This window comes from Danio rerio, chromosome 18 (assembly GCF_052040795.2).
Source record: "Danio rerio strain M-AB ecotype USA chromosome 18, GRCz13ab, whole genome shotgun sequence".
Classification (NCBI taxonomy): domain Eukaryota; kingdom Metazoa; phylum Chordata; class Actinopteri; order Cypriniformes; family Danionidae; genus Danio; species Danio rerio.
In genome coordinates this window covers 6,692,989-6,720,542 of record NC_141038.1, presented here as the reverse complement: position 1 = coordinate 6,720,542, position 27,554 = coordinate 6,692,989, and the positions used below count along the sequence as shown (strand labels likewise).

The window sequence follows — 27,554 nt, the reverse complement described above, 5'->3', positions numbered from 1 at the left end:
CCCGCCTACATCCTTTAGATTGGTCATGCAGAAAACTTCCGTCTTTAGCGAGCGATTCCACACAGAAAGGAAAATATTCAAAAGAGTTAGCGAGCTAATCAGCAGTCAAATAAACACATATAGGAGCTCCACACAGGTAGGAGAAGCTTGGCACACGTTTTAACGTTTACCTGCTTTTAATTGCGTTTATTTCGCTGTCGTTTGTGTGTAACGTTAAAATGATTTGTGCTGCTCTAGCAGTCACCTACCTATTAGACTTTAGCAATCCGGCTAATCAGATCTCCACAATAGATCAGAGACAATGAAAAGTGATTGTGTGTAAATACAAATATTTGTAGGCTTCATTAAAAGAGGCCTTTTAAGGCGAGTAATCACCGGGTTTCAAGTTTTAGAAAGTAGATCAGGTTTAAAGACAGCAAAATCAGGCCTACTGAAGATCAAGAGAAAATATAGGATTAGGATGACACTATTTATTTTAAAATGGCGTTTGATTTTTAACCAATCAGTATTTTCGAAAGCGATCAGATAGCTGTTGTAACGTTACTGTTCCAAATAAACAAACGTTGATAGATCCCGGATCTATTTTAAGGACAGTCATCTGAATCAGGCAGTGTTCCTCAGTTCTGATAAATATGATGACGTCACTGTTGGGTGTAAACCTGAGAAATTTGACAGCTTAAATCGGTCATTAGATTTTGCCTATTGTTACACTGTTCCTTTTCTATGACACGTTTATTTGTCTGTTCAACAGTTTAGCCAAATTGTCAATGAGTTTGTGTTGTTGAGAAGCAGATCAGAAATTAACCATCTAAATTGAGTTGTCACTGTGTTTGGATGCCAGAGATACTCAAAATAATTACACACACACACACACACACACACACACACACACACACACACACACACACACACACACTCACACGAGGCTATTGTTGTTTTACAAATGTAATAAGCATTTAAATTGAGAAAAGGTTGGTTTTATATTAACACATTCAGACTTTCTCATGTAATGTAATTTCATAAAGATATTTATTGCATATTCTAAACAGTCAAATCATATCAGCAGCCAGTGGCTATCATTGAGGTAAAGTTGGTTTTATATTCGCACATTCAGTCTTTCTCATCATTAATAATATAATCTCAGAAAAGTATTAGTTTGAAATTCTAAATAGTAAAATTATATTGTCAGTCAACAATCATCAAAAAACAGCATTGTTCACAGTCAAATCATCATTACAAATAATGCTAATGTTGTTTTAAAGTCATTCTTACATGTGATTTCAGACCCTGTATTCAAAGTACCATGGTAAACAATGTATGGATCTGTCATGGAATGAATGTGTGATTATAAAACCAACTTTACCTTTATGTGACTATCAAAGTAAACATATTGTTCACAGGAAATCTAATAGTGCTAATGTTGTTTTGATATTATACCTGCATGTGCTTTCACTCAGAATATTCTAAGTACTGTGGTAAAAAAATATAAGGAGGTGTCTCTGAAGGATTGTGTGGATATAAAATCAACTTTACCTCAATAGCATTTAAGAGGAGATTTGTGCAAGCTAGTCAATATCAATACATCATAATTTTAAAACTGTCCCTGTTTGTTTTTTTTTTTATTGAGTTAAAGTTGTTTTATATTAGCATATTTAGACTTTCTGCTTAATAATATAATTTCAGAAAGGTAAGTATTATTTTCAAATTCCAAATGAAGAAAATCATATTAACAGCTAATGACCATCAAAGTACATTGTTCACAGTCAATTAAATAGCGCTAATGTTGTTTTAAAGCCGATCTTGCATGCGATTTCAGACTGAATATTCAAATTAGCTTAGTAAACAATATAGGGACCTTTAAAAAAACAAATGTGCAAATATAAAACCAACTTTACTCATTTTGTTTTCTGGTCACAGTTTTATGGTTAAAATAAATTATAGTTTTATTTTAAAGCATGTGAAATTATTTGAAATCATCATACTTGCCCAATGTGACAAAAATAAATGTAAACAGTTTAGCAATAAAATAAATCACATTTTGTTTTATGTCTGGTAAAATACAACACATCAGAACAAATTACTTAAAAATAAGGTTGTTGATTCTATTATTAAACTATAGTGCCATTTAGGCATGAGCCGGTATAAGAGTTTGACGGTAAGATAACCTTGGATAAAAATATCACGGTTTCGGTATTGTGATTACTGCTTTAGGATATATTATTTTAAAATGTCTGCCTGGTGTACAAAACAAAAAAACAGTTTTTCCTTTGAACACAGTAGATCTTTGTAAAACATTTCAAACATTTTGGAGTAAACAGTAAACATGTCAGGCTAAATAATTCAAATGAACGATTAAGGGTGCAGTAGATGATTGTCTTAAGAAAGCATGTTTTGTTGTGCTGGTTGAAAGTCTCTTCACATTCCAATAGTAATGATTACAGTAAATGATCTAAATGTGTTTATATGTATTTTTATATTCTGGGTAAGGCATAAATCTAAAAATTGTTCGTCCAATTAAATATTGTCAGGCTGACATCTCCCATAATTCCGATAAGTAGCTGAATTGAAAGTTTTTAAAATCTTGAATCAATATTGGAGTTAGTTTCGCACACTGGAGGAAGGACGACACCATGGCTGAAGTATTTCTATTAGATGGGTAATCTTCTGTTTTAAAACTATTTTAGTCAGGCTAAGCATATGTAGATTGTGTTGTTATGAATGGGTTAGATGCACAGAAGTGTTGTTCAACCACTGAAATCTCCCGGCGAAAGATTGATGTGACTATTTCAGTTTCTTAAGGGCCTTTTAAAGCATAGATAATGTAGATTTATATTTAGTTTAACAACAAAACATCAGTAAATAGCTGTATTCTGCCTAGTTAGCCTGCTTTACTGAGCTGAAGTTGCTTTTATATTCATATCACTGCTGAAAAATCCAGCTTAAACCAGCCTAGGCTGGTTGGCTGGTTTTAGCTGGTTGACCAGCCTGGTTTTAGAGGGGTTTTGGCCTTATCCAGGCTGGTTTCCAGCCATTTTCAGCCTGGTCTTAGCTGGTCAGGCTGGAAAATGACCAGCTAAAACCAGCCTGACAGCCTGGTTTAAGCTGGACATAGCTGGCTTTGGCTGGACTACCAGTCTGGCTAGGCTGGTCAAGCTGGTTTTAGCTGGTTGTCTCTCAGCCTGACCAGCTAAGACCAGGCTGGAAATGGCTGGAAACCAGCCTGTAAATGGCCAAAACTCCTCTAAAACCAGCCTAGTCCACCAGCTAAAGCCAGCCAACCAGCCTAGGTTAGTTTAAGCAGGTTTTTTCAGTAGGGATTGGTTCATTTTTGAAAAATGACAGCCTCACTATATTGTTTACTGCTACTCTGAATATTCGCTCTGAAATAGCATGTAAGTTTGACTTAGTAATAAGTGAAATTCTTGCACGCTGCCGACCAAACACTAACTGCATTTCTAACTGGCGAATGACATGAACTAGCTGGTTGTCTGCTGTCGTGTCTCGGTGCGGGCGTTAGCGATTTCAGGAGGCATGGCTTTAAAACACAGTCCCTCCCCGCCGTCCAAAGATAATATGCTAAGCGGTTAGCATTTTGGCAGATCACCTACTGCACCTTTAACTTCTGCTATCTCAATTAGCTTCAAAAACCGATTTCTTTACTATTTAAAATGGAATTTTTGGATATCTTTTCTTCTGGAGATAATATTGTCTTAAACAAACAAAAAATTCTTAAATGAAAAAATCATACATATACTAGAGCTGCACGATTCTGGCTAAAATGACAATCGCGATTTTTTTTTTGTTGCTTAAAATAAAGATCACGATTTTCTCACGATTCTGTTGATGTAAAATAAAGGTATGGTAAAAACAAACATATGGCACAACATAGATAATAATATTATGTGTAGGGGTGCTGGTTTCTATAAAAATTCTATTCTACTTATAATAATTCTGATGTTGAATTATTATGTTTGAGATATATGCTTGCAATCTGTCATATTAGACAATTTTATTCACTAGTAAAATCAGACATTTGCCATTATCAGATTATATTCAACAATATATATAGGCTAGAGTAGTTATATTGACAGTGTAAACATTTATTTTCATAAACAACTGTGTGTTCACTATGAAAGAAGAACATATCAAATGCTTTTCGTAATCATAACTCTAAAATGCAGTATGATTATTTAAATGACGTGCACACTTTCGGTTTAATTTTGACTGCTAAGTGCTTGTTCATACTTCGCGCGCGGCTCCCAAACGATCACTCTGTGCCACAAACAGAATATTATTTACAACTGTATCACCTGTTACTCGCAACGTATGCATGTTCTGTTTACTAAAGTAGACGTGCACGCGTCTATCATTAAGTAGAGTGCGCGCGCGCCCTCTCTGTGATAACAGCTCACGGTCAGCAGCTCGCATCATGTGTGATTTCCCGGCCGCGAAAACATCATTATATGAAGACAAAATGACATTTTTAGGTGAAATATACCTTATAAATACAGCATGGGACTCATTCAACATCATTTCCATGTCACTGAGCAACGTATGTGAAACGATGAAAAGACTCGTGGAGCCGCCTTCTCTCCTGAACTTGAAAATATGATTGACAGATTTGTAGAAATGCTGGATTAGGATCGTCTAGGGGGTTGAATCGAGATTACGATCGCGATCTTTTAACAATTAATTGTGCAGCTGTAACATATACCATAGAAACAGATCAGAAAATGTTGGCAGTATTAAAACCTTGAATTTTCCAAACCGCATAATACCTTCGTCCCATGTCGAGTGCAATTATATGACTTGAATAACCCCCAAGTTCTGACATTTTCTATTGTTTGTTAAAGCATTTAAAATTTCATTGCTTAGATTATTAAAATAAATACATATTTAACAACATTCACTCATAATACACTAGTAGAGTCACAACTGTGTGCTGAACAAAAACTAAATATCCTATTGTCATCCATAATTGCATGATATCATATTGAGGAAGTTCAATATGTGGCAGCACGCTCCTTCACTTAACCATGAGTGGATCTATTGATTCAAGTTCTCCATCTTGATTAAGCCTCTATGCATTATAAAGCAAAAATGTAGCATGGGTGTATCTGATTCAGGATTCACCTGCGTTAGGGTGTTACCTTTTTCAGCGCCAAGGTCAGAGACACTAACAGGAATCAGGTGTTAGTTGGCCTTTGTCAAGAGGAAAAAGGTGAGTCATTATAATGCAAATGTAACCTGGCAGTCATGTTTTATAAGAGGAGTGCTGGTATTTGCAACCATTAAGTGAAGCAACATTCAGCTCTATTTTGGCGACGTCACATTGATCCCTGTGAATGTCACATAGATAAGGCCACCTCCCACAGCGGGGCCAAAGGCCTTCCGATCAGGTGGGAATTCTGACTCACGGCCTCCTGTCCATTAGTCTGAATCAGCGGCATTGAGATAAGCGTGCCTCGCTTTCAATGGTTTGTAATGTTCCTTGTAGCTTGAGAGGAACCATGACCTTCTGCAGATAACAACAAGCGCTATTGTTTCACACGTGTTGGGTGAAGGTATAAACACTTTGGCATGTTGTTGTAGACGTTACGAAGAAATTAGATGCCTTGAGGCTTGCTCATATACCAATGAATGATAACTATATAGGAATAATTACACAGTTGGTTTTAATTCTGAGAATAAGGGGAAGTCCATGATAATGATAAAAGTGTCCTGACTACATGCTTTAGATTGGTCATGCAGAAAACTAAACTTCCGTCTTTAGCGAGCGATTTCACACAGAAAGGAAAATATTCAAAAGAGTTAGCGAGCTAATCGGCAGTCACATAAACACATAGGAGCTCCACACAGGTATGAGAAGCTTTAAAACACATATTTTAAGATTTGCTCACATTTAATGGTGTTTATTTCGCTGTGGTGGTTTGTGACTAAAGTCCCAACAGACTTTAACAATCCGGCTAATCAGATCCCCACAATAGATCAGAGTCAATGAAAAGTAATTGTGTGTAAATCCAAATAATCATAGGTGTTATTCAAGGCAAAAGATTCAGTTTAAGGCGAGTAATCACTAAGGGTGTCACGATTTCGATTTTAAATCGAAATCGGTCGAAATTTATGCTCAATTTCGATTATTGAATCCAAAAATAGAGTCGTCGATTCTGCCACGCCCCCATGACAGAGCTTAAACCCTCTCCTCTTTCAATGAAGTCGCCGGTGTGGAAGTATTTTGGATTTCCAGTGAGTTATGTTGACAACGTTCGTGTTGTCGAAAAAAAAAAACACAGTTTGCAAGCTCTGCTATGTACGTATTAGGGTTGGTCCGATAGTTAATGGGCGCATCGCGATCCTCCGCCCCGGCCCCGTTGCAAATTCCTCTCGCGAAAAACCCACACTCAGGCCCTGTTTACACTAATAGGTCTTTGTTTTTAAATGGCATTTTAGAACGACAACTATCCACATCCACACTGGCGTGTAGCATTTCTGAGCAGCCCTCCTTCCTCACTACCGCTGAAAACGCACATCACGTGACCATACACACTCATTCACACACAGACACAGACGCACACACAGTTATGCGCTCGAGACAGCGGGTCCAGGCAGTCAGCGGGTCAGTAGACTCCTTAAGCTTTTACTTTCACACTAGTACTTAGTCATTTTAGCGAACACCTCAGATACTGTTGGCTGGTTCCTGTTGGTTGTGCACCATTTTTACCGACGCCATTATAACGACACAGATCTCTGCCCATTCATGAGTCCCGCAGAAAAAAGTGATTGACAGGTGGTAATTATGTGTGTAACTTACCTTTATTCATTTACTGTATGATTTGTTTATGGGTAAAACAAAGATCATGCAGGTCAGGTAGTTCAAATGGTAGGCTACAAATAATTCATGTTATTAATTAATTAATTATGCATAATCGAAAATCGAATCGATCCATGACTTTAGAATCGAAAATGTAATCGAATCGAGGATTTGCGTTGGGACTGTGGTTTATGTTTACATCCCTCAAAATTATCTATAGCTGTGGTTTTTGATGATTCAAAATGCAAGTCAATAGCACTTTTGCCTTACAAAACCTCAATATATCAGTAGCCAGAAGCATTAATTATGTTACCTAATTATGTTGTATTCTTATCTTAATGTGATAGTAGATTTAAATTTTTTATGTTATTAATGGCCTGAGATCAGTTTCAGTTGATAGCCTATTTTAATGCTCCTCTTAAGCTAAAAAAAAAACATTTTGAATGGTTTCATAGTGAATAATTTCAAGATTTCTTCTAAATAATTTTGTATATAACTTCATTCAATAATTTTCCTTTTGGCTTAGTTCCTAGTTATTTATCTGGTGTCATCAGTGGAATGAACCACCAGCATGTATTTTACACAGTGGATGCACTTCCAGCTGCAACCTAGTACTGGAAAACACCCATATACACTCATTCACACACACACATACACTACGGCCAATTTAGTTCAGTTCAAACCGGAGCACCAGGAGAAACTCACACCAACACGAGGAGAACATACAAACTCCACACAGAAAGGCCAACTGACCCAGCCGAAACTCGAACCAGGGACCTTCTTGCTGTGAGGCGACAGTGCTAACCACTGAGCCACCGTGCCACCCCTGCATCTGTCTCAAGAAGGCTAATTCAAAATCTAACACTAACATCCTATTATCGTCGGCACGGCGTCCTTTATTTTTCCTGCATGGTCCACGTGTCTCATACCTTTAATCTTAAGGGGCCCAAATCTCAGCGAATACTTGGCGCTTTCCCATGGCTATCACGTCTACCTTTTGAACGCAGGTTGAAAATGTCATTTCCTTACCTGTGAAACCGAATCCGGATACCCTTTTATAATCTCTTCCCCATTGGTGTTCCTTTCAGCGATCGTCCGGGCCCCCCAGGAGTGAATGACGCTCCCCCCCATCCCTTCCACACCCTGACGAGGATGACAATGGAAGAGATGAAGAATGAAGCGGACGCGACCTCCATGGTATCCATGACCCTCTACGCCGTGATGTACCCGGTGTTCAATGAGGTACGGCGGTTCATTTCCAATGTGTGTGAGAGAGTGCTCAAGTGTGGTTGTGTTGACACAGGCTGAAGTTTAGGATTAGGAGATGCAAATGATGCACACCCACATGCTCAGCTCTGAGGTAGTGCAGTCACACACATTTTTTTGTAAACTTTTTTTATTGAACACAAGTGAATAGCTTCGTTGGATACAAATGTCCAATTTCGGCTTTTGTACACTAGTTCCTATTGTAAAAAAAAGTAACACTGAAATCTCACAGCCGCTGGTAGCCCATGTACAAACTGGGGAACACATTCATTCCTACATTTTGAAAGTAAACGTGTGAAGTTAATAAAGATAAATTGACCATTTCAAATAAACATATTTGTACTTCAGTAAACATAAATAAACCATCTTAGTTATCTCAGTGGTGAAAAAAGTGAGAGACGGTAGTCTGTAAAGCCTGGTTTATACTTTTGCGTCAAGTGACCGGCGTAACCCACGGCGCATGCAACACCCGTAGCTTTGCATTTATACTTCTGCGCGCTGTCTCTGTTGGTCTGCATTAACACTTCCGAAACGCTAGATGGCAGTGAGGTATAAATGTTCCTCTGTGTCGAGTTTCCTCGCTGCTGCTTTCCACTTCCTGGATGTACAAGTGGTTCAAACTCGCTCATTTTAAGGCAGGAACCGGCGGACGTGTAAGAACTTTAACTATGAGGTAAGCACAAAACAAAACTTTCCATCCAGAGCTCCTTCACGGGACTCCACACTTGTAAACAATCACTCCATTGGGCTAGCGCCGCTCGCACGGCTCTCGGTTCCACCCAGACTCGTCAGCGCTACCAAGCCGACCAATCACAGAGCTTGCGCTACGCGTTGTTGCGATGTGTAGTTACATTTTTTGAGAGGCGACGGCGAAGGGCTATGCGTCAACGCTGTAGCATACGCCGGCGTTTGACGCAGAAGTATAAATCAGCCTCAAGTTAACTAGTCGGTGCACTGCGATACAGACGCGGACAATTCGGTATCAGTTCAGTAATAATCATAACCAGTTATTATGTACTGATGTCATTTATGTCCTATGCGCTCTGTCGCGAAGGAGTTGAGCGCGGGTATTTACACCACTCCAGGAGCCAACTCAGGGCAGGCCAGTGGCATAGGCAGTATAGGCAGATGCTAAGGGCGCTGTACATCCAGGGGGCAATAGAAATAAGTGCGGTTAAGTTGGTTTTGTTTTCAATATTCCTGACACATTCAGTGATAGACGACAATAACTCAAAAACCTCTTACCCTTAAAAGATCTAAAGTGTGTTTCCTACAAAAAAACAAACAAAGCTGGTATGATTTACAGCTGTCTTTTTCTCTTTTTTCGCTCGAGATCGGCTTCCCCATTTAAGCCCTCGCAGCATGCGTTTAGCCGGGAGCACTCGCGCTGAGCGGAGCTCTCAGTAAGGGAAAAGTGCTTCTTTTATTCGGTTTTTTTTTTTTTTCCGTTTTTTTTTTTTCTGTTTTTTTTTTTTTTTTTTTTTTTGCTCAGCGCGAGCTCTCCCAGCTAAATGCGTATTGCGAGGGCTTAAGTGTGTGTGTGTGTGTTTATGAATCCTACAGAATGAGTTTAATCAGAGAGTAAAGCTGCACACAGTCTCCTGTGATGGTTGGGTTTAGGGCTGGGGAGGGGTGAGGGGAATACAATATATGGTTTGGACTGTATAAAATGAATGGAAACCTATGTAATGTCCCCACTTTTCACAAAAACAAACATATTTATTTTTATGTGTCTCTGAACCAGTTGGGTATGTTTGCTGAAAGAATTGTTGTGAGGGATTGTTGTTTGTTGTAGGACTTTCTCTGCTATCCTGCCTTTAGACAGTGATATTGCTTGGTGATGGCGCCGCAGATGTGCAATCATGTTGGAAGTGTTTCTGTTTGAGTAGGCTATACGTGTAAAATAAATACTTGCACAATGTGTTTTCGTTCATTTGCGTCACACTCAACGGCAAAACCGAAATGTGCTCACACCGCAGATTTGAAAGACACCGATGTGGTGAGAAATCCGGTGCTTCCTTGTAATGTTGCCCCCTAACTTTAGAGCATAATGATTGAATAATTACTTTTGGGGAGGAGTTTCCTCATTTCAGCTCGTAGACTTACAGACACACACAAACAGTCAATTCGGAGAGATATAAAACGCACACAAATTATTTAAACGTAAAACCGCAATTCACAAGCGCATATTGAACTGTGGATGTCGTACCGAACAATTCAATATAATATTGAGAATTGTGGCATCCCTAATGTAAAACATATAACAGATGACAGAGTGATAAAATAAATAATAATAAAAAAGAATTAATATTAAAATGTAAAATAAATATATATATAAATACAACTATAATAAATATATACTAAATAATATATATATATACTAAAGTGAAAGTACCCGCCCCCATTATGTCAGTAGCAGACCTAGTTGAAACCACAGGCAGTCAGGCAGCATAATACAGAGTGTGAATCACTACTGATGTAACGGGGGCAGGTACTTTCACTTTTCACTGCTACAGCCCCTCACCTCTTTTCGTGTTCAAACCAAACTAACATCTGTGCGTTCTTTTACATGGCAGGTTTTTACCCTCCATACATGTTGAGAGATCGAGTTGATCGACTTGTTAAGGGAATATATCGTGACATAACCCACAAAGACATGACTTAGTAAAGTGTAAAAGTACTGTATGATTTTAATCATTGCATTAGTCTGAATGCAAATCCCCTCGTCAGGCAGCGCTGGAGCAACGTGAGAGAGTGGACCAAAGCACATCAAGCGAAAAGTATTAACAAAAGAAAAATACACAACTCAAGACACTTAAATGCTTGTGTTTGTACCAGCTCTGTGATGCTCGTTCACAACTTTATGCATTGGGTTTAATTAGGCTGTCCAGTCCCTTACAATCATTGTTGAAACCCAGACAGGCAGTGTCTACAGAGAGTGGAGCAACGCGCATCAAATGATCGGTAATTAAAAGGTAAAAAAAGAAAAATAGAATAAATATCTATACTTTTATATTAGACACACATCTTATGCTTGTATTTGCAGCTGCTCCACGTCCACAACTTCACGCATTGGGTTAAATTAGGCTTTACAGTCTCCTTTACTTCCCCTGTATCTGTTCAGCTGAGGGAACTGAACCAACCCTGTGACGTCAGTCACAGCGACATTCCAAGATGGCTGCGCCCTAGATCTAAAATCTAAAGTAAAACATGCTGTTTTCTGCTAAATAGTTACATAGTTGCATTAAAGTGGAATCCAATGTACTATATATGATTTCTATAGTATTTATTTTCTTACTATGTAAGTAAATGGTTACAGGATTTCAGCTTTCATCAAAATATAAAATTTTGTGTTCAACAGAATTAAGAAACTCATAGGTTCAGACTCACTTGAGGGAGTGTAAAAACTGATTTTTTTGGTGAACTATCCCTTTAAGCTGGTGATATACTTTTAAATGGTCTTTATATTCACATGGTTAAAACAGTCTACATGTGAGCCTGTGGATTGTTTCCTGTTTCTATAATTACTGGCAAAATCCACACCCACGGCCAAGTGTATTTCCATTTTAATGTGGTGATAATGGCTGTGTGTAATGTATGCAACACTAAAACCAAACAGGCTGCTTTATTTAGCCGTAAATGAAGATGGCTTGTGTGTGTGTGTGTGTGTGTTACAGCTGGAGAGTGTAAATCTGTCTGCGGCACAGACTCTGCGAGCTGCTTTCAAAAAGGTGAGCAAACATGATGTTGTTCTGTCATTACCTCAGGGGTCTGCATTCCTTAGCTTGATCTCTAAGTTATTAGCTCCCCTGTGAAGTTTCATGAACCGTTTAACTTTAACTTGCGTTTATGTAACGGAAGTGTGAAACTGCTGAAAAAATGAATAAAATAAACAAGAATTATGTTGAGTTTGACAGCAACATTAAAATGCTACAAAAGTGCAGAACCCAAAGTTTTAGTGTTGATTTAGTTTTATCTTTCTTTTCTTGTCGTGACATCCTTCCTGAAATATCTGGCTTCCCAAGAGCTTCTCAAGTTTTTCTTGCGCTAACTGCTTTTGCTGTCTCAGCAGTGTTATTTCTGCTCATGGCTTTGTAAAAATGTTGCATAACAGTCATATAAATCATCAGATTTATTACCCGCCAAAGCATTTTGACATGTTTATGTTTCCCCAGTAACAATAAAACAGGTCAAAGACAAAACATTCCGTCAAATGATATTTTACAAAAGTCATTTTTATATACGGTCAAGCACGAAATGATTCATACCCTTGCAAAATCTGACTTAAAGTTACTTTTATTCAATCAGTAAGGTTTTTCTTTGACAGACTTCTGCCAAAATATAATAAGAGGATGTACAAGAGGCATCATTGTGGAAACAAAATCCCTGTTTTTATTTTTAGAGATGATGTTCTCAAGATGAATGCATACTTTGGCACCAAAGGTCAAACAACAAAAAATAAGTCAAGAATCAAGAGTCAGATCTGACTTTCAACTTTCATGTCAAAGCAGTAGTAAATCAGCATACTATCATCTCAAAAACATTGCTAGAATCAGATGCTTTGTTTCCAGTAAAGACTTGGAGAAACTTGTTCATGCTTTTATCAGCAGCAGGGTGGATTACTGATTCTCAAAAAGACAGTCAGACAGTTGCAGCTCATCCAGAATGCTGCTGCAGGGTTCTGACCAGAACAGAGCACATCACACCGGTCCTCAGGTCTTTACACTGGCTCCCAGTTACATTCAGAATAGATTTTAAAGTATTATTACTTGTCTATAAATCACTAAATGGCCTAGGACCTTAATACATTACAGATATGCTCACTGAATACAAACCTAACAGATCACTCAGATCTTTAGGATCAAATAAACTAGAAGTTCCAAGAGTTCAGTCAAAGCAGGGTGAATCAGCTTTCAGCTACTATGCCCCTCGCTGCTGGAATCAGCTTTCAGAAATGATCAGATGTGCTCCAACATTAGGCACATTCACATCAGGACTGAAAAACACATCTGCTTAGCTGTGCCTTTACTGAATGAGCACTGAGCTACGTCTGACAGATTGCGCTATTGTGTTTTTCTCTTCTTTTTTTAATTTTTTTATGACACATTTTATCTGCCTGTTTTTTTTAATCATTTTTATTATTTGTTTTTATTCTTCTTATAATTGTTTTTTATTCCTGTTTTTGTAAAGCGCTTTGAATTGCCACTGTGTATGAAATGTGCTATATAAACTTGCCTTGCCTTGCTTTACATTCGAACAAAACCTTTAAGTCAGAATTTGCCAGGGGTATGAGTCATTTTAGGCTTGACAGTAAATGGAATGAATAATAAACGCGATTAAAGTGTCTATAGGACAACAATGGGGAAATAATAATGTTCCATTGTCATTAAGCATCATAGCTATGTTAGTTAATAATGTAAACATTTAATTTAATAATAAAATAATGTAATCTGATGTATTTTTCGTAATTTTGCAACCACTATGTGTGTGTATATATGTATGTATTTTTCTTCTTTTTTAAAATATTTCCCAAATGATGTTTAACAGAGTAAAGAAATTGTCACAGTATGTCTGATAATATTTTTTCTCCTGGAGAAAGTCTTATTTGTTTTATTTCAGCCAGAATAAAAACAGTTTTTAATTTTTTAAAAGCCATTATAAGGTCAAAATTATTAGCCCCTTTAAGCTATTTTTTTCTGATAGTCTACAGAACAAACCATCATTATACAATAACTTGCCTAATTACCTTAACCTAATTAACCTAGTTAAGCTTTTAAATGTCACTTTAAGCTGTATAGAAGTGTCTTGAAAAATATCTAGTCAAATATTATTTACTGTCATCAAGGCAAAGATAAAATAAATCAGTTTTAAGAGATGAGTTAATAAAACTATTAGGTTTAGAAATGTGTTGAAAAAAATCTGCTCTCTGTTAAAAATTCTGACTTCAACTAATATATATATATATATATATATATATATATATATATATAATTTTATACCATCTATAAATTTCTAACCATTATGCTTAAAATTGAAACAACATATTTATTGTATTGTGACCTGTACCTAAAATATATTAGATAATATGTGGTTCATGCTAAATTCTAAATTATGATTTGTTTTAAGTACTGATGGCAATGAGAGAACTTGGCAAAGTATAAAGATTTGACGATTAAATTCATTTAAGAGTCTTTTAACGTCTAATTATGCCTGATTTTGATTATTTATCAGCTATAAAACCACTGTTACACTGAATGATATTTTAGTAGGTGAGGTGTCTTCTGTAAATCATGGTAAAAATGTTCATTCTTAATAAAGTCAAATACTTATTAATAAAATGTACTGTTAAAGTCAAAATTATTAGCCCTTGTGTGATTTATTATTATAGTTTTTTCTTTTACATATTTCCCAAATGATGTTTAACAGAGAAAGGAATTTTTCACAGTATGTCTGATAATATTGTATCTTCTGGAGAAAGTCTTGTTTTATTTAGGCTAGATTAAAAGCAGTTGTTAATTTTTTTTAAAACATTTTAAGGTCAAAATTATTTGCCATTTTAAGCTATATTTGTTTTTGATAGTCTACAGAACAAACCATCGTTACACACTGATTTGCCAAATTACCTTAACCTGCCTAATGAACCTAGTTAAGCCTAAAAAATGTCACTTTAAGCTGTATAAAATGTCTTGAAAAATATCTTGTCAAATATTATTTACTGTCATCATGGCAAAGATAAAATAAATCAGTTATTAGAGATGAGTTATTAAATCTATTATGTTTAGAAATGTGTTGAAAAAAAAAACTGCTCTCTGTTAAACGGATATCTGGGAAAAATATACAGGGGGGCTAATAATTCTGACTTCATCTGTATTTCTTTAGTTGTGGACTAATTCTGTGCTGTGTTTTTCTAAATCAGGCAGAGAAGGAAAACCCAGGACTGACTCAGGACATTATCATGAAAATACTAGAGAAGAAGAACGTGGAGATCAACTTCACCGAGTCTTTATTACGCATGGCTGCTGATGATGTCGAGGGTGCGTATTCTTTTTAAAGAATAAAACAGATTTTCAATGCAGTCGTGTTAACATTGTGCCTCCAGGGGGAGCTGTTTGACCACGAATCAAAAGCTCTGTAATGACTGTAATGTATTTTCCCTCATAATTTAATTTCCTCCTTTTTGCAAGTGTTTTTGACATCGTCAGATTTATGCTGCTAATGAATGCGTGGACATGCACTGGGCTTTCGGTTAATGCTCATTTCTGTTGATTTGAAATGCTAAATGTACCTCAGAATTGAATCTCAAGACCACTGTCAGACCCTCAGTTTGCTCTTCCTACTGTAATCTATCCTGTGTCTATGAAGTTACCTTGCTTAACATGATAGTTTTGAAGTGAATGGAGTCATCTGTAGTTCATTTCTCAGTTTAGCGCAGTGATGAGTGTGGTACGGTTTCTCAGTGCTGATGGTTGTCAGTCATTGTCGGCCATTTAGAAGTAGTTAATGTTCCATTATGTTTCGCAGTTTAATGACAGGTTATTAGAAGCAAGTCTGCTGGTGTTGCCATGGCAACTGAGCGTTTCCTGTGGGCGTGTTCTTTGTGTGCAGAGTACATGATTGACAGGCCCGAGCGGGAGTTCCAGGACCTGAATGAAAGAGCGCGCGCGCTGAAACAGATCCTCAGCAAAATCCCAGACGAAATTAATGACCGAGTCCGATTCCTGCAGACAATCAAGTGAGAACACATTCTTGCCCACATGCATGCACGGATCGACACAAAAACATGAAGTAAAAAAGAAAAAAGGCTTTCATTTCATTACGTCAGTCTTTACTTGCGCACTTGCCTCGAGTTTCGGGGACTTTTTTTTTTTGTGTTTGTTTGATATTTGAAGAAATCTCTGGCTTGTATTTCACCCTAAAACCAAAAGCAAAATATAATTTTTGAACATTTTATATAACGAAGCCTGTTTTTAAAAGCTGCAATATTTCGTTTTTTGATTATTTAGTTTTCTGTTTATTCCAGGTGCTTTAAATTTCACTAAATGAAGCCTGTTTTTAAGAGCTGTAATTGTTTTTTGTTTCTTTCTTCCTTCTAATTGTAAAATGAAATTTGACATCCATATTTGATCATTTTACAATGTAGATAAGTATATGGGAAAACCTTTATAGGGGCTTTCGTGCTGTAGGAATGTTTTTATAGTTCCTAGAACTACAGTAATAGCAGAAGTACTTTTTGCTGTTTTTTTATCACACGAATTGGGAATGATTCTAGTTATAGGAACATCTCTATTGGGAACTAAGGGTGCTTTCACACCTGTGAATTGATTCGGTTGTTCCAAAACAGCGATTGAAACTGTTACAATGTTGCTCTTTGCTCTTGGTGCGGTTCACTTTCACATGGCAAAGTTTCTAAACGGACCAAAAGAGCTAAAACAAGTCATGTGTGGGTAAACTCTCCTTACATTGGTCAGAGCTCAGCTGTCATGCGTCCTTATTTTAAGTTATGGCGATGAGCAATAAGGCAAAGTCAGCATTATTGTCAATTCAACCACATGTACAGGACATATAGAGAATCGAAATTACGTTACTCTCAGACCCTAAGTGCCTAACAGATGATGTTAATACAAAAATAGAGTTTTAAGAAAGAATTTACAATAAATACAATTGTATATAAAATGTAGTCTAAATATATACATAAAACGTTGTCTAAATATACAGTTGAAGTCAGAATTATTAGCCTCATTTTGATTTTTATTTTCTTTTTTAAATATTAAATATTTATTTTGTTTTATTTCGGCTAGAATAAAAGCAGTTATGAACTTTTTAAAAAACATTTTTGGGACAAAATTTATAGGCCCTTTTAAGCTACTTTTTTTTTTTCGATAATCTACAGAACAAACCATCATTATACAATAACTTGCCTAATTACCCTAACCTGCCTAGTTCACCTTATTAACCTAGTTAAGCCTTTAAATGTCTCTTTGAGCTGTATAGAAGTGTCTTAAAAAATTATCAAGTAAAATATTATTTACTGTCATCATGGCAAAGATAAAATAAATCAGTTATTAGAAATAAGTTTTTAAAACTTTTATGCTTAGAAATGTGCTGAAACAATCTTCCCAGAACAGAACAGATATTGGGGAAAAAAAATAAACACTAATAATTCAGGGGGCTAATAATTCTGACTTCAACTGTATACATTAAATATATACCTAAAATGTAGTCTGAATGTATACATAAGATGTAATCTAAATTTATAGATAAAATGTAGTCTAAAGAATAAAAAAGAAAGAATAAAAATTTGTAAACAATACAATACAAGTTAGGAGGGTATATTACAAATAAGACAATATAAGTGGAAAGCTGCTCTTTAATTTTGAATGGTGACGCCCACAAACATCGTCACCAGATATAAGACTCCCTCTCATACAGAGCCCTTGGCTAGACTGCAGTTCAGTCAATGTTCCTAACAGATAAACAGCTCTCGTTAAAAGTTAGCATGCTTTCACTTTCATATTTAAAATGAATGACATCCCACCCTACTCATAATTCTCTCTTCTTATAGCTATATATGCCTAATACCACTACAATCCATTCGCTGCAAAGTTTGCTTCAATCGAGCTGAGACCACCTCATTCAGGCGATCTCAGGCCGATTGATTTGGCGCGGATCTGTGCGCGATTGCTGGTTTCGCGTATGCCAAACAAACCGCACTAACTGGGTAAACGAGACAGGTTCCGAAACAAAAGTCTAGGTGTGAAAGCAATCTAAATTATCTTTTTATTCAGAGCAGGTTCCGATACCGCACAATAGGAACTACCAGTCAAGTACATTATTATTACTATTATTAGTTTATTTGATAGGCTGTGAATACTGATGTACATGTGATTTTTCAGGTTTTTTGTTTTTAATAAATTTGCTACAATTTCATAAACTCTTTTTTTCACATTGTCTTTATGGGGTATTGTGTGTAGAATTGAGGAAAAAAAATTTTTAAATCCATTTTGGAATAAGGCTATAACATAAAAAATTTCCGGATGCACTGTATGTATGCTTATGACAACTGTTATTCAGTGTCATTTACTCAGTTATGCCATTTTAAATGCAAAGATGACATAAAGAATAAATCACAACCAGACTTCATCTTTGTCATGATGAAGTATAGAGTAAGTATACTTAAATACTTATTATATGTAATAAGAAGTATGATTGGGCAGAAAAAGGTACCCTCCAGCTCTGCGTGAGCTTACTGTGCACCTACGGGAAGAAGGGGACTGGAGGCTTAGAGGGTTTCTCCTTCTTTTTAGCCTCCACATAACACCCTTCTAATTGGAGATCCTCCAGCTCCACCGCCGAAGCAACCCGAGTTAGCACAGCCATAATATCAGATCCCATATCGTGAGCCTCGCTCACTACCTCTAAGGAGGAAGCGGGTCAGAATTGTCGTAGTATAATAACAGCCCACCCTCCAATGCAGCGATGGTCATCTGGTCCTCGAGTGAGAGAGCGATCATCCCAGAGAATGGAGCACTTCTCTCACGCGAAGATGGATGGAGCACCCTGAGGAATGGGAGGTCCGCGAGCCCGAGGGCAGCCGATTAACCCTCACTGCAACCCTCAGATCTGCCCAATGGACTTGCGGGTCCCTTTAAAATCACCTTAATAAATGACTTTTAAAAGGTTTTGTATAAAAGGTACAATAACACTAAATTAAAGCTTACAAACAGTTTATATTTTTGTGACTGAATGTTTTAAATTCTCTTAAAATCCACACACGGTCACAGTATAATCCCAATTGACATTCAGATTTTGCAATGTCACTATTGTGGTTGTGCACACAGCAATATCGATGCTGAAACAATATATTGTGTACCCCTGAAGACAACTGTTTATTAAACTTCGCAGGCGTTTTACCCTCACATAACTATATTACAAACTATATGAAGGGTAATATCTGAAAATGAAAATAGAGATGCTTTTATAAGGGTTATAAATGCAGCTGAATGTTTGTTTATTTTGTTTCTATAGAGATATAGCCAGTGCCATAAAAGAGCTGCTGGACACAGTGAACAACGTCTTCAAGAAATATCAGTACCAGAACAGAAGGGTGAGTGACAACAGCACACACACACACACACACACACACACACACACACACAGCAGCCAGTATATGCTGGATAACGTCAACTTTATCCTTCACTTACTGAAGGAAGAAATGAAAATGTCTTTGTGTTTTCCAGGCACTTGAGCATCAGAAGAAAGAGTTTGTGAAACATTCGAAAAGCTTCAGCGACACTCTGAAAACATACTTCAAAGACGGAAAGTATGGACGTTTTAAAAAAAATGACCCTTTATCTTCTTTGAAAGTTTGAATTATTTGCTTTTGCATTTTTCCAGGCAAAACTAGTTTAGCATTTTTATTATGAGAATGGATAGTGCAGATCTTGTTGATGTTCAGTATTAATTGTGCCTCCTTTAAAGCAAGCAATGATATTTCACACACACAAAAAGGATAATGATTTGATAAAGAAATATAGACATATAAATCCACACACTAATTAACTGTCACACAACCCTTCTGGGTTCTTCTGATATGCAAATATGATCAAATATAATGTTGGAAAAATGCAACTTCAATATTGCAAGAACGTTGCAAAATGTTTTTGCACATGAATTCATCATGGCTTCCGCTTAAAAAAAAGAGGAAAAAATTCAAAGGGGGGCTAATAATTTTGACTTCAACTATATATATATATATATATATATATATATATATATATATATATATATATATATATATATATGTATATATGTATATATATATATATATATATATATATATATATATATATATATATATATGTATATGTGTATATATATATATATATATATACACACAGTTAAAGTCAGAATTGTTAGCCCCCTTTGTTTTTTTTTTCTTCTTTTTTAAATATTTTCCAAATGATGTTTAACAGAGCAAGGAAATTTCAGTATGTCTGATAATATTTTTTCTTCTGAAGAAAGTCTTATTTGTTTTATTTCGGCTAGAATAAAAGCAGTTTTAAATTTTTTTAAACACCATTTTAGGGACAAAATTATCAGCCCATTTCAGTTTTTTTTTTTCTCGATAGTCTACAGAACAAACCATCGTTATACAATAACTTGCCTAATTACCCTAACCTGCCTAGTTAACCTAATTAGCCCATTTAAGCTTTTAAATGTCACTTTAAGCTGTATAGAAGTGTCTTGAAAAATATCTAGTCAAATATTATTTACTGTCATCATGGCAAAGATAAAATAAATCCATTATTAGAAATTAGTTATTAAAACTATTATGTTTAGAAACATGTTGTAAAAATCTTCTCTCCATTACACAGAAATTGGGGAAAAAATAAACAGGGCAGCTAATAATTCAGGGGGGGCTAATAATTCTGACTTCAACTGTATATATATATATTTACATACATACATACATACATATCTATATATATATATCTATATATATATATATATATATATATATATATATATATATATATATATATATATATATATATATATATATATATATATATATATATAATTACTGTTTCAAAGTAAATCTGTTTTTTATCATTTTCAATTTTATTCTTGATAAAAATCATAGGCCATCTTAAAGTACAAACTACTGGATAACTTAAAAGTATAGTATCTTGAAGGCATGGATTTGGCAGTTTGGGGTAGTTTGGGTTTGGGGTCAGTAAGAATTGTAGTGTTTTGATAAGCCTGTTGATCAAAAGGCATATCATGTATTTTGTAAAATGATCAAAGTATGAAAGTCTGTAAGTCATCATCTTTATCATTGCCGGGCTATAATGGTGACCAACAAACAAAATCTGTAAAAAAAAAAAAAAAGTCTTCATTCTGTTTCATTAACAGTTTCCGTATTTTTTAATTCGCAAGTGTTTTCTGTTTATTTAAGTTTGAGAATTACATTATGGGATGTTGGTCTCTGCTCTGTCCACTTTTAATGTTGAAAATTCAACTCTACAGTTTAACAAAGTGACTTTTATTGACATTTTAGTAGTTTAAAATAATATTATGTATTAGAAATAATATATAGAGAAATAAGTCTGAACATTTTTTTTACTGGTGGTTTATTACAAGGTTTTGTACTTTAATATACAACACAAACCCAGACAATACATCACTTTACACTAATAAAAATGTTAATAAAAGTCACTTAAAAAAAAGTTAAAAGTTGTTGCAGGAAGTGAATTTGTGGCTCATTGGTTAGCACTGTCGCCTCACCGCAAGAAGGTTGCAGGTTCGAGTCCCGGCTGGGTCAGTTGTCATTTCTGTGTGGAGCATGTTCTCCCTGTGTTGGCGTGGGTTTCCTCCGGGTGCTCTAGTTTTTCCCACAGTCCAAAGACATGCGCTATAGGTGAATTGAATAAGCTAAATTGGCCGTAGTGCATGTGTGTCTGTGTGTGTGAATCAGTGTATATGGGTGTTTCCCAGTACTGGGTTGTGGCTGGAAGGGCATCTGCTGTGTAAAACACATCCTGGATAAGTTGGCTGTCCATTCCGCTTTGGCAACCCCTGATGAATAAAGGGACTAAGCTAAAGGAAACGATTAGGGTCTCAATGCAATTCGAAAGCATAAATAAATGGGGGAAATAAAAGAATACAAATTTTAACTGCTAATTTATTGATATTTTTACAGTGCAGCTTATTTTGAATGAAATGTCCACTTAAAGCTGTAAAATAATGGTCACCACAGTTTATTGTTTCACATACTCTACAGCAGGGGTCACCAATCCTGGTCCTGGAGGGCCGGTGTCCCTGCAGGGTTTAGCTCCAACTTGCCTCAACACACCTGCCTGGATGTTTCAAGTATACCAAGTAAGACCTTGATTAGCTTGTTCAGGTGTGTTTGATTAGGGTTGGAGCTAAAATCTGCAGGACACCGGCCCTCCAGGAACAAGTTTGGTGACCCCTGCTCTACAGCATCAACATGTGTTCAGACCTAATTTGTGTTCTGTCTTTCTTCCAGGGCAATAAACGTGTTTGCCAGTGCCAACCGGCTCATCCACCAAACCAACTTGATACTGCAGACCTTCAAAACTGTCGCATAGGAGTCATAGAAGTGTATTTTTTTAAAGTAACCTTTATATGAACAATGTAAAAAAGCAAACAAAAAATCCTTTGGACTGTAATTTATGATTCTTGTCTCCTGGCTGTAACACTTAAGGCAGGATGGCTTCTATTATGGTTTCTAACCCCATCTAAATCTAATCTTCTTCATGAGCTGGAGTGACCGTCCAGCGCTTCTCATATCCTGAGCTTTACAGTCGTGGAGACGCTCGCGCTCGCTTCTTTTTTTCCTCGCTGTTTCGCTTCAGACGTGTTTCGTTCTGTACGGTCAGTCCAAGAGAAAGCCAAATGCCTGCCTGTGGGGGGAGGACGGGGTGATCCAGACGCGCTTGTAAATGCTGGGGTTTAGCAGTCTCCTCTGATGCTTTGAACTTGAATGAGAGATGTATATTTAATAGATATTTGGTAACAGAATTGTTCAAATAAACACAGCACATGTAAAACTTGCATTGTTTGGATTTTTTTTTGTCTAGAGATTCCTTCGTTATTTATTTTTCACAATTCGTAATCGGATGTTTTAGTATTTGTTGTGCGTTTTATACTTTTGTCAAGCTCCACTACTTTTTTTTATAAGGGTGGAGTATGCAAGTTTGACACCCAGTGGTTGAACTAGGTATTGCACTCATTGATCGATACACATTTTCACTTGGCTTCTCCACTGACGAGTCCACACAAGCGCAGGTTGCCAGATTAATGTGAACATGCCTGACTGTCGAGACTAAAGGCTGACAAGTCGTGTTCTAAATAAAATTAACAGCATGTGATATTATTTTATTTATGTATTATTTTATTTAGCACGTGAAAATATTTTTAATACTAAATGCGGTTTTTGTCTTAACCAACACCTGAAATTTCTGTTTTAGAAACGGCTTCTATTTCTCACAGGTGAACGGTGATCATCTTAGATGCACCTCATGTGCTTTATTCAGTGTTAAATGCTTATAATGTGAGTTTGAAACGCATTTTACATGACATTTATTGCCATACTGAAAGCAGCAGCAGAGCTTGAAAATAAAATAAACCGTTTGAAATTGAACTTCAGAACTGTGACTCAGTGCAAACCAACACATATCAGTGATTCAACATCTACAACATCTGCTGAAATATAATTGGCTAAACTGGCAGTGGGCGGGTTAAACAAAGCAAACCAAAACAAAGACAGGCGTTCCGGCACATAACGCACATTTTCAAAGCAGAATATCTGACTTCAGCATTGTTTTTCTGATAAATAAGAAGCATGTTCCTGAAATATCTGCAAACATATTATGGTATTTATAGGCTTTAGAAGAGTCAAAAATACATACAGCACCTTAAACCAATCAGATTTTTTTACTAGGTGGATTATTAAACAGTTCATGGAAGGAAAAAAATAAATGTTCTTTTTCAGTTTTTCCCCAATGCTTTTTAACAGAGAAATACCCTTTTTTAAAGAATTTTCTGTTTTTTTTTCTGCTGGATAAAAGTCTTATTTATCTTTAATTTTGGCTAGAATAAATATAAAAAAACTACTACTGTCAGTATTATCAACCCCTTTAGGATTTTAATTTCAATTGGCTACAGAACAAACATGGTGTCTGCGGTGTCTTAAATCTCAAAATCCAAATTTTAGGCCTTAAAAAATATTGTGTTGTAGATCTTAAATCTTTTTTAAACAGGTCTTAATTTTGTTTTGTTAATGTATTGCTACTAATCTGGCCAAAACTGGTAATTTTTACCTCTATTTATCATAATGGTTTAAGTATTTCCTTATAATAACATTTTTTTTTTTTAATTCTCCATGTATTCACTGCTGAAAACACCAAACGGAACAGATTGTTGTGAATAGATTTAGTTTATTATTTTTAAACTTTTAAAACATTTGTGTATTTTTAAAATTTTTATTTTAAAGAAAGTTTATTTACACAATATTTAAAATATTTAGCTAAGAAATAAAATCTAAAATATTTTAATTGTTTATTATTAATGTATTATTGTATTATTTAACATATTAAATTATAATTTTTTTTGATAGGTCAAATAAAAATCTTTTCCTTAGCCTTTAGCCCTTATTCCTTAGCCTTTAGCCCTTCATGAGTCTAAAACTTCAACTATTCATAATGGTCTTAAAAATGTCTTAAAGTCTTAAATTTAACTCTGTGAAACCTGCAGAAACCCTGACAAAGCACTGCTTTCCAATAATCTTTTTAAGCCTTTAAATTACACTTTAGGCTGCATAGTATCTTGTAAAACATTATGTACTGTCATTATGGGAAAAACAAAAGGAAAATGGTTATTAAAACTTGTAAGCTTGGGCGGTAATACGGTTACATGGTATACCACGGTATCTAAACGTACTGTGCGCTGACATATAGCACCAACGTGCTCACGGTGACCCGAGTTCGAGTTACTTTGCCGATCCTTCCCCTCTCTCTGGTCCCAATGCTTTCCTGTCTAAATTCTCTACTATCCTGTTATAATAAAGGTTAAAAACCCCTAAAAAATAATTATTTAAAATTTTTTTACAAAAATTATTATTTTCTACGTAAATATAAAAACCACTGCCTTATTCATCTCAGGGGTCTTTTTTCAGTTTATTCATGACAATCTGCATTTGAATAATATTATTATTATCAGTATTATTTATTATATGCATATTTATATTAGTTTTAATAAAAACAATTTTAGATTTGTTTACCTGTCGGATTTTAGATGTATACATCCCCATATTGGGCATAAGAATAGGACGTGTGTTTGGAAAGAACTCCAAACTCATTTGCTGGAAATGAGAAATGCATTTAGAATATAGTTTTGAAACAAATCTAAATCTTTGTGCCTAACAAACTAAATTGAATATGTAGGCTAGTTGATGTCTTAAGTGGAGGGAGTTTCCACCGTTTCCTTATCCACAAAAGTAAAGGAGTAAAGTAAAGGAGCAAGGTAAAGTAAAGAGAAATATGTCAATTGGAGGAGGCTCATTCTTTATCTTCATGCTGCGGAACAGTCTGTTAAACTGCTTTTTTTGCTAGTGAAGTGTTCAGTTTTTCCACTTACAAAGTCCGCTATGTAAATGGCAAATGTGCCACGGCGCACCACAATTGAAAAGCAACTCTGATTAGTTTAATGCATGTTATGCTCAAAACACACCCATAACTCATTAAGAGAATAAGCACAACCCTGTTAGACCATGCACCAGGGCGCAGAGCATATTTTTTCCATTCTTAAAATAGCAAAAGTGACTCGCCATTAATGATTTTGCGCCATGCACTTTAGACTTTGCATAATTTTCTCTAGCTAAACATTTGAATTGCAAAACAATGCATTGAATCAACAAGTTCTTGTATTTTTAATGCATAAGAAATGTAAAATAATAGTAAATAAAATATATAAATACATTTGCCATTAATTATAAATGTATTGCCCCATTTGTTCAGTTAATGCAATTCAATAGAGGTGTGAACCTACACTAGTCTCACGGTTTGGTTCGGTTAAGATTATCATGCCATTGATTAGGTTCAATTTGATATCTCGGTGCATTGACGATGCTTTCCATACACAGTTTTATATTTTCACAGCAATTCTTGTATAAAAATGTATAAATATATTTAGATACTATTTGTAATACAATTTTGTCCTTTAATACATTCAGATATATAAACTGTACCTTTAAACAACACAAGCATTTATATAGCAAATAAACAAATATAAATATCCGGCTCGCTTTCTGATAGTTGTCTAGCAAGTTCTTTCTTACACCCCTTTGATTGGTCAAGCGCTCAACAGAAAGGGCTGCGATTGGCTCTTACGTGCTGGCGCACTTTACAGATGTGTGACACTAATAAACGGCAGCGGCGATCACAGCTGATCCATGATATAAACGGTGGAGGAAACTCTGCAGACAAGTGCTCATGTCTGTATCCAGAAGTATCGCTGTAACAGCCGAGAGGAGAAGAAAAGTCACGCCAGCAGGTCAAATGAGCCACAGAGAGAGAGAGAGAGCAATGGAGTACTTTCATTCTCTCAATCGCAGTGAAATAGGGGCTTCTGCTGTAAGTGTCAGTGAAAGACTGTCCAGCAAACACACACACAGTGAAATTGTGCACAGTTTCTGCGTTTTTAAGTAGTTGGAGCATTGTATATACTCACACTCTCCTCCCTCGCTATAGTAAGCTATTTAGACATAGCAGATACGAGATAAATGACGTCAGTATATAATAACGGATTATGATTATTACTGAACCGATACAGAATTGTCCGCATCCATATCGCAGTGCACCAAAGAAACAAATAATTTTGACACTCCTGCAATTCAACATGTTATTTTCTTTAAAAAAAAAAAAAAGTCATTATTTTACCTCCGCAGGAATGCTGCACTCTTCTCTTTAACATGTGTTTTATTTTTCTCTAGCTCTCTAGCACTGATTTGTGAACGGAGGAATGTCTGGTCATACACAGTCTTCTCTCACATACTGGTTCCCATGAGACATACTTGAAGCTTTGAAAACGGACTGGTAAGGAAAGGGTAATATGTGTGGGCTTTGACACTGCTGGCAGTTCTCGTCCACTATGGACCAGCTCTGGACATACTCCTACTCATGTCTCGATTTGTCCATCTCGTGGAAGTGCTCTTACACTAGGTGCTTGAACTTAAAGTCCTGATGCTCTCCAATGCTATGTTGAAACCTGGAAAGTTTGGTGTTTTGAATGCAGTAGATAATATAAGGTGGATTTTGTCAAGTTGTTTTAGATCAGTAACTTTTCATTAAACAAGCACTCAAGTTACCTTACAAGTCACCTACACTGTCAAAGAAAAATTGACCCTATTGAAACCATTTAGTCGATTTCCCGGTCTGGAGGGAACACTTTTAGCTTAGCTTAGCATAAATCATTGAATCAGATAGCATATCATGAAAGTGCTCTTCTCACGCTAGGTGCTTGAATTTGAGGTCCTGGTGCTCTCCAATGCTTTAGTGAAACTTGGAAAGTTTGGTGTTTTGGATGCAGGAGATTATGAGTTGGACTAGGTCGGCTCTTTTAGCTGAGCTTAGCATAAAATAATTGAATCGCATTAGACCATTAGCGTCTCAGGGAAGTGCTCTTCTTATGCTAGGTTCTTGAACTTGAGGTCCTGGTGCTCTCCAATGCTTTAGTGAAACTTAAAAAAGTTTGGTGTTTTGGATGCAGGAGATAATATGAGATGAATTAGATCAGCTTTTTTAGCTTAGCTTAGCATCGCATAAATCATTGAATCGTATTAGACCATTAGCATCACATGGAAGTGCTCTTCTTACGCCAGGTGCTTGAATTTAAGGTCCTGGTGCTCGCCAATGCTACTTGGAAAGTTTGGTGTTTTGGATGCAGGAGATAG

The 27,554-nt window shown here is 36.0% G+C and overlaps 2 protein-coding genes across 6 annotated transcripts in view; both read left to right on the top strand.

Annotated features, from left to right (window-relative positions):
• The window catches only part of golim4a (golgi integral membrane protein 4a), an 836,478-nt gene that overhangs the window by 225,647 nt on the left and 583,277 nt on the right, over positions 1–27,554 (top strand). The gene's annotated exons all lie outside the window — the stretch shown is intronic.
• On the top strand, positions 22–22,659 carry pdcd10a (programmed cell death 10a). 4 transcript variants are annotated; one of them, NM_200555.2, is given in 8 exon segments: positions 22–136; positions 7,900–8,053; positions 11,755–11,808; positions 14,994–15,111; positions 15,683–15,809; positions 19,103–19,181; positions 19,315–19,397; positions 22,110–22,659. In NM_200555.2, coding segments are annotated over 7 exon segments (633 nt in total). In that variant the 5' UTR covers positions 22–136; positions 7,900–7,963; the 3' UTR covers positions 22,192–22,659.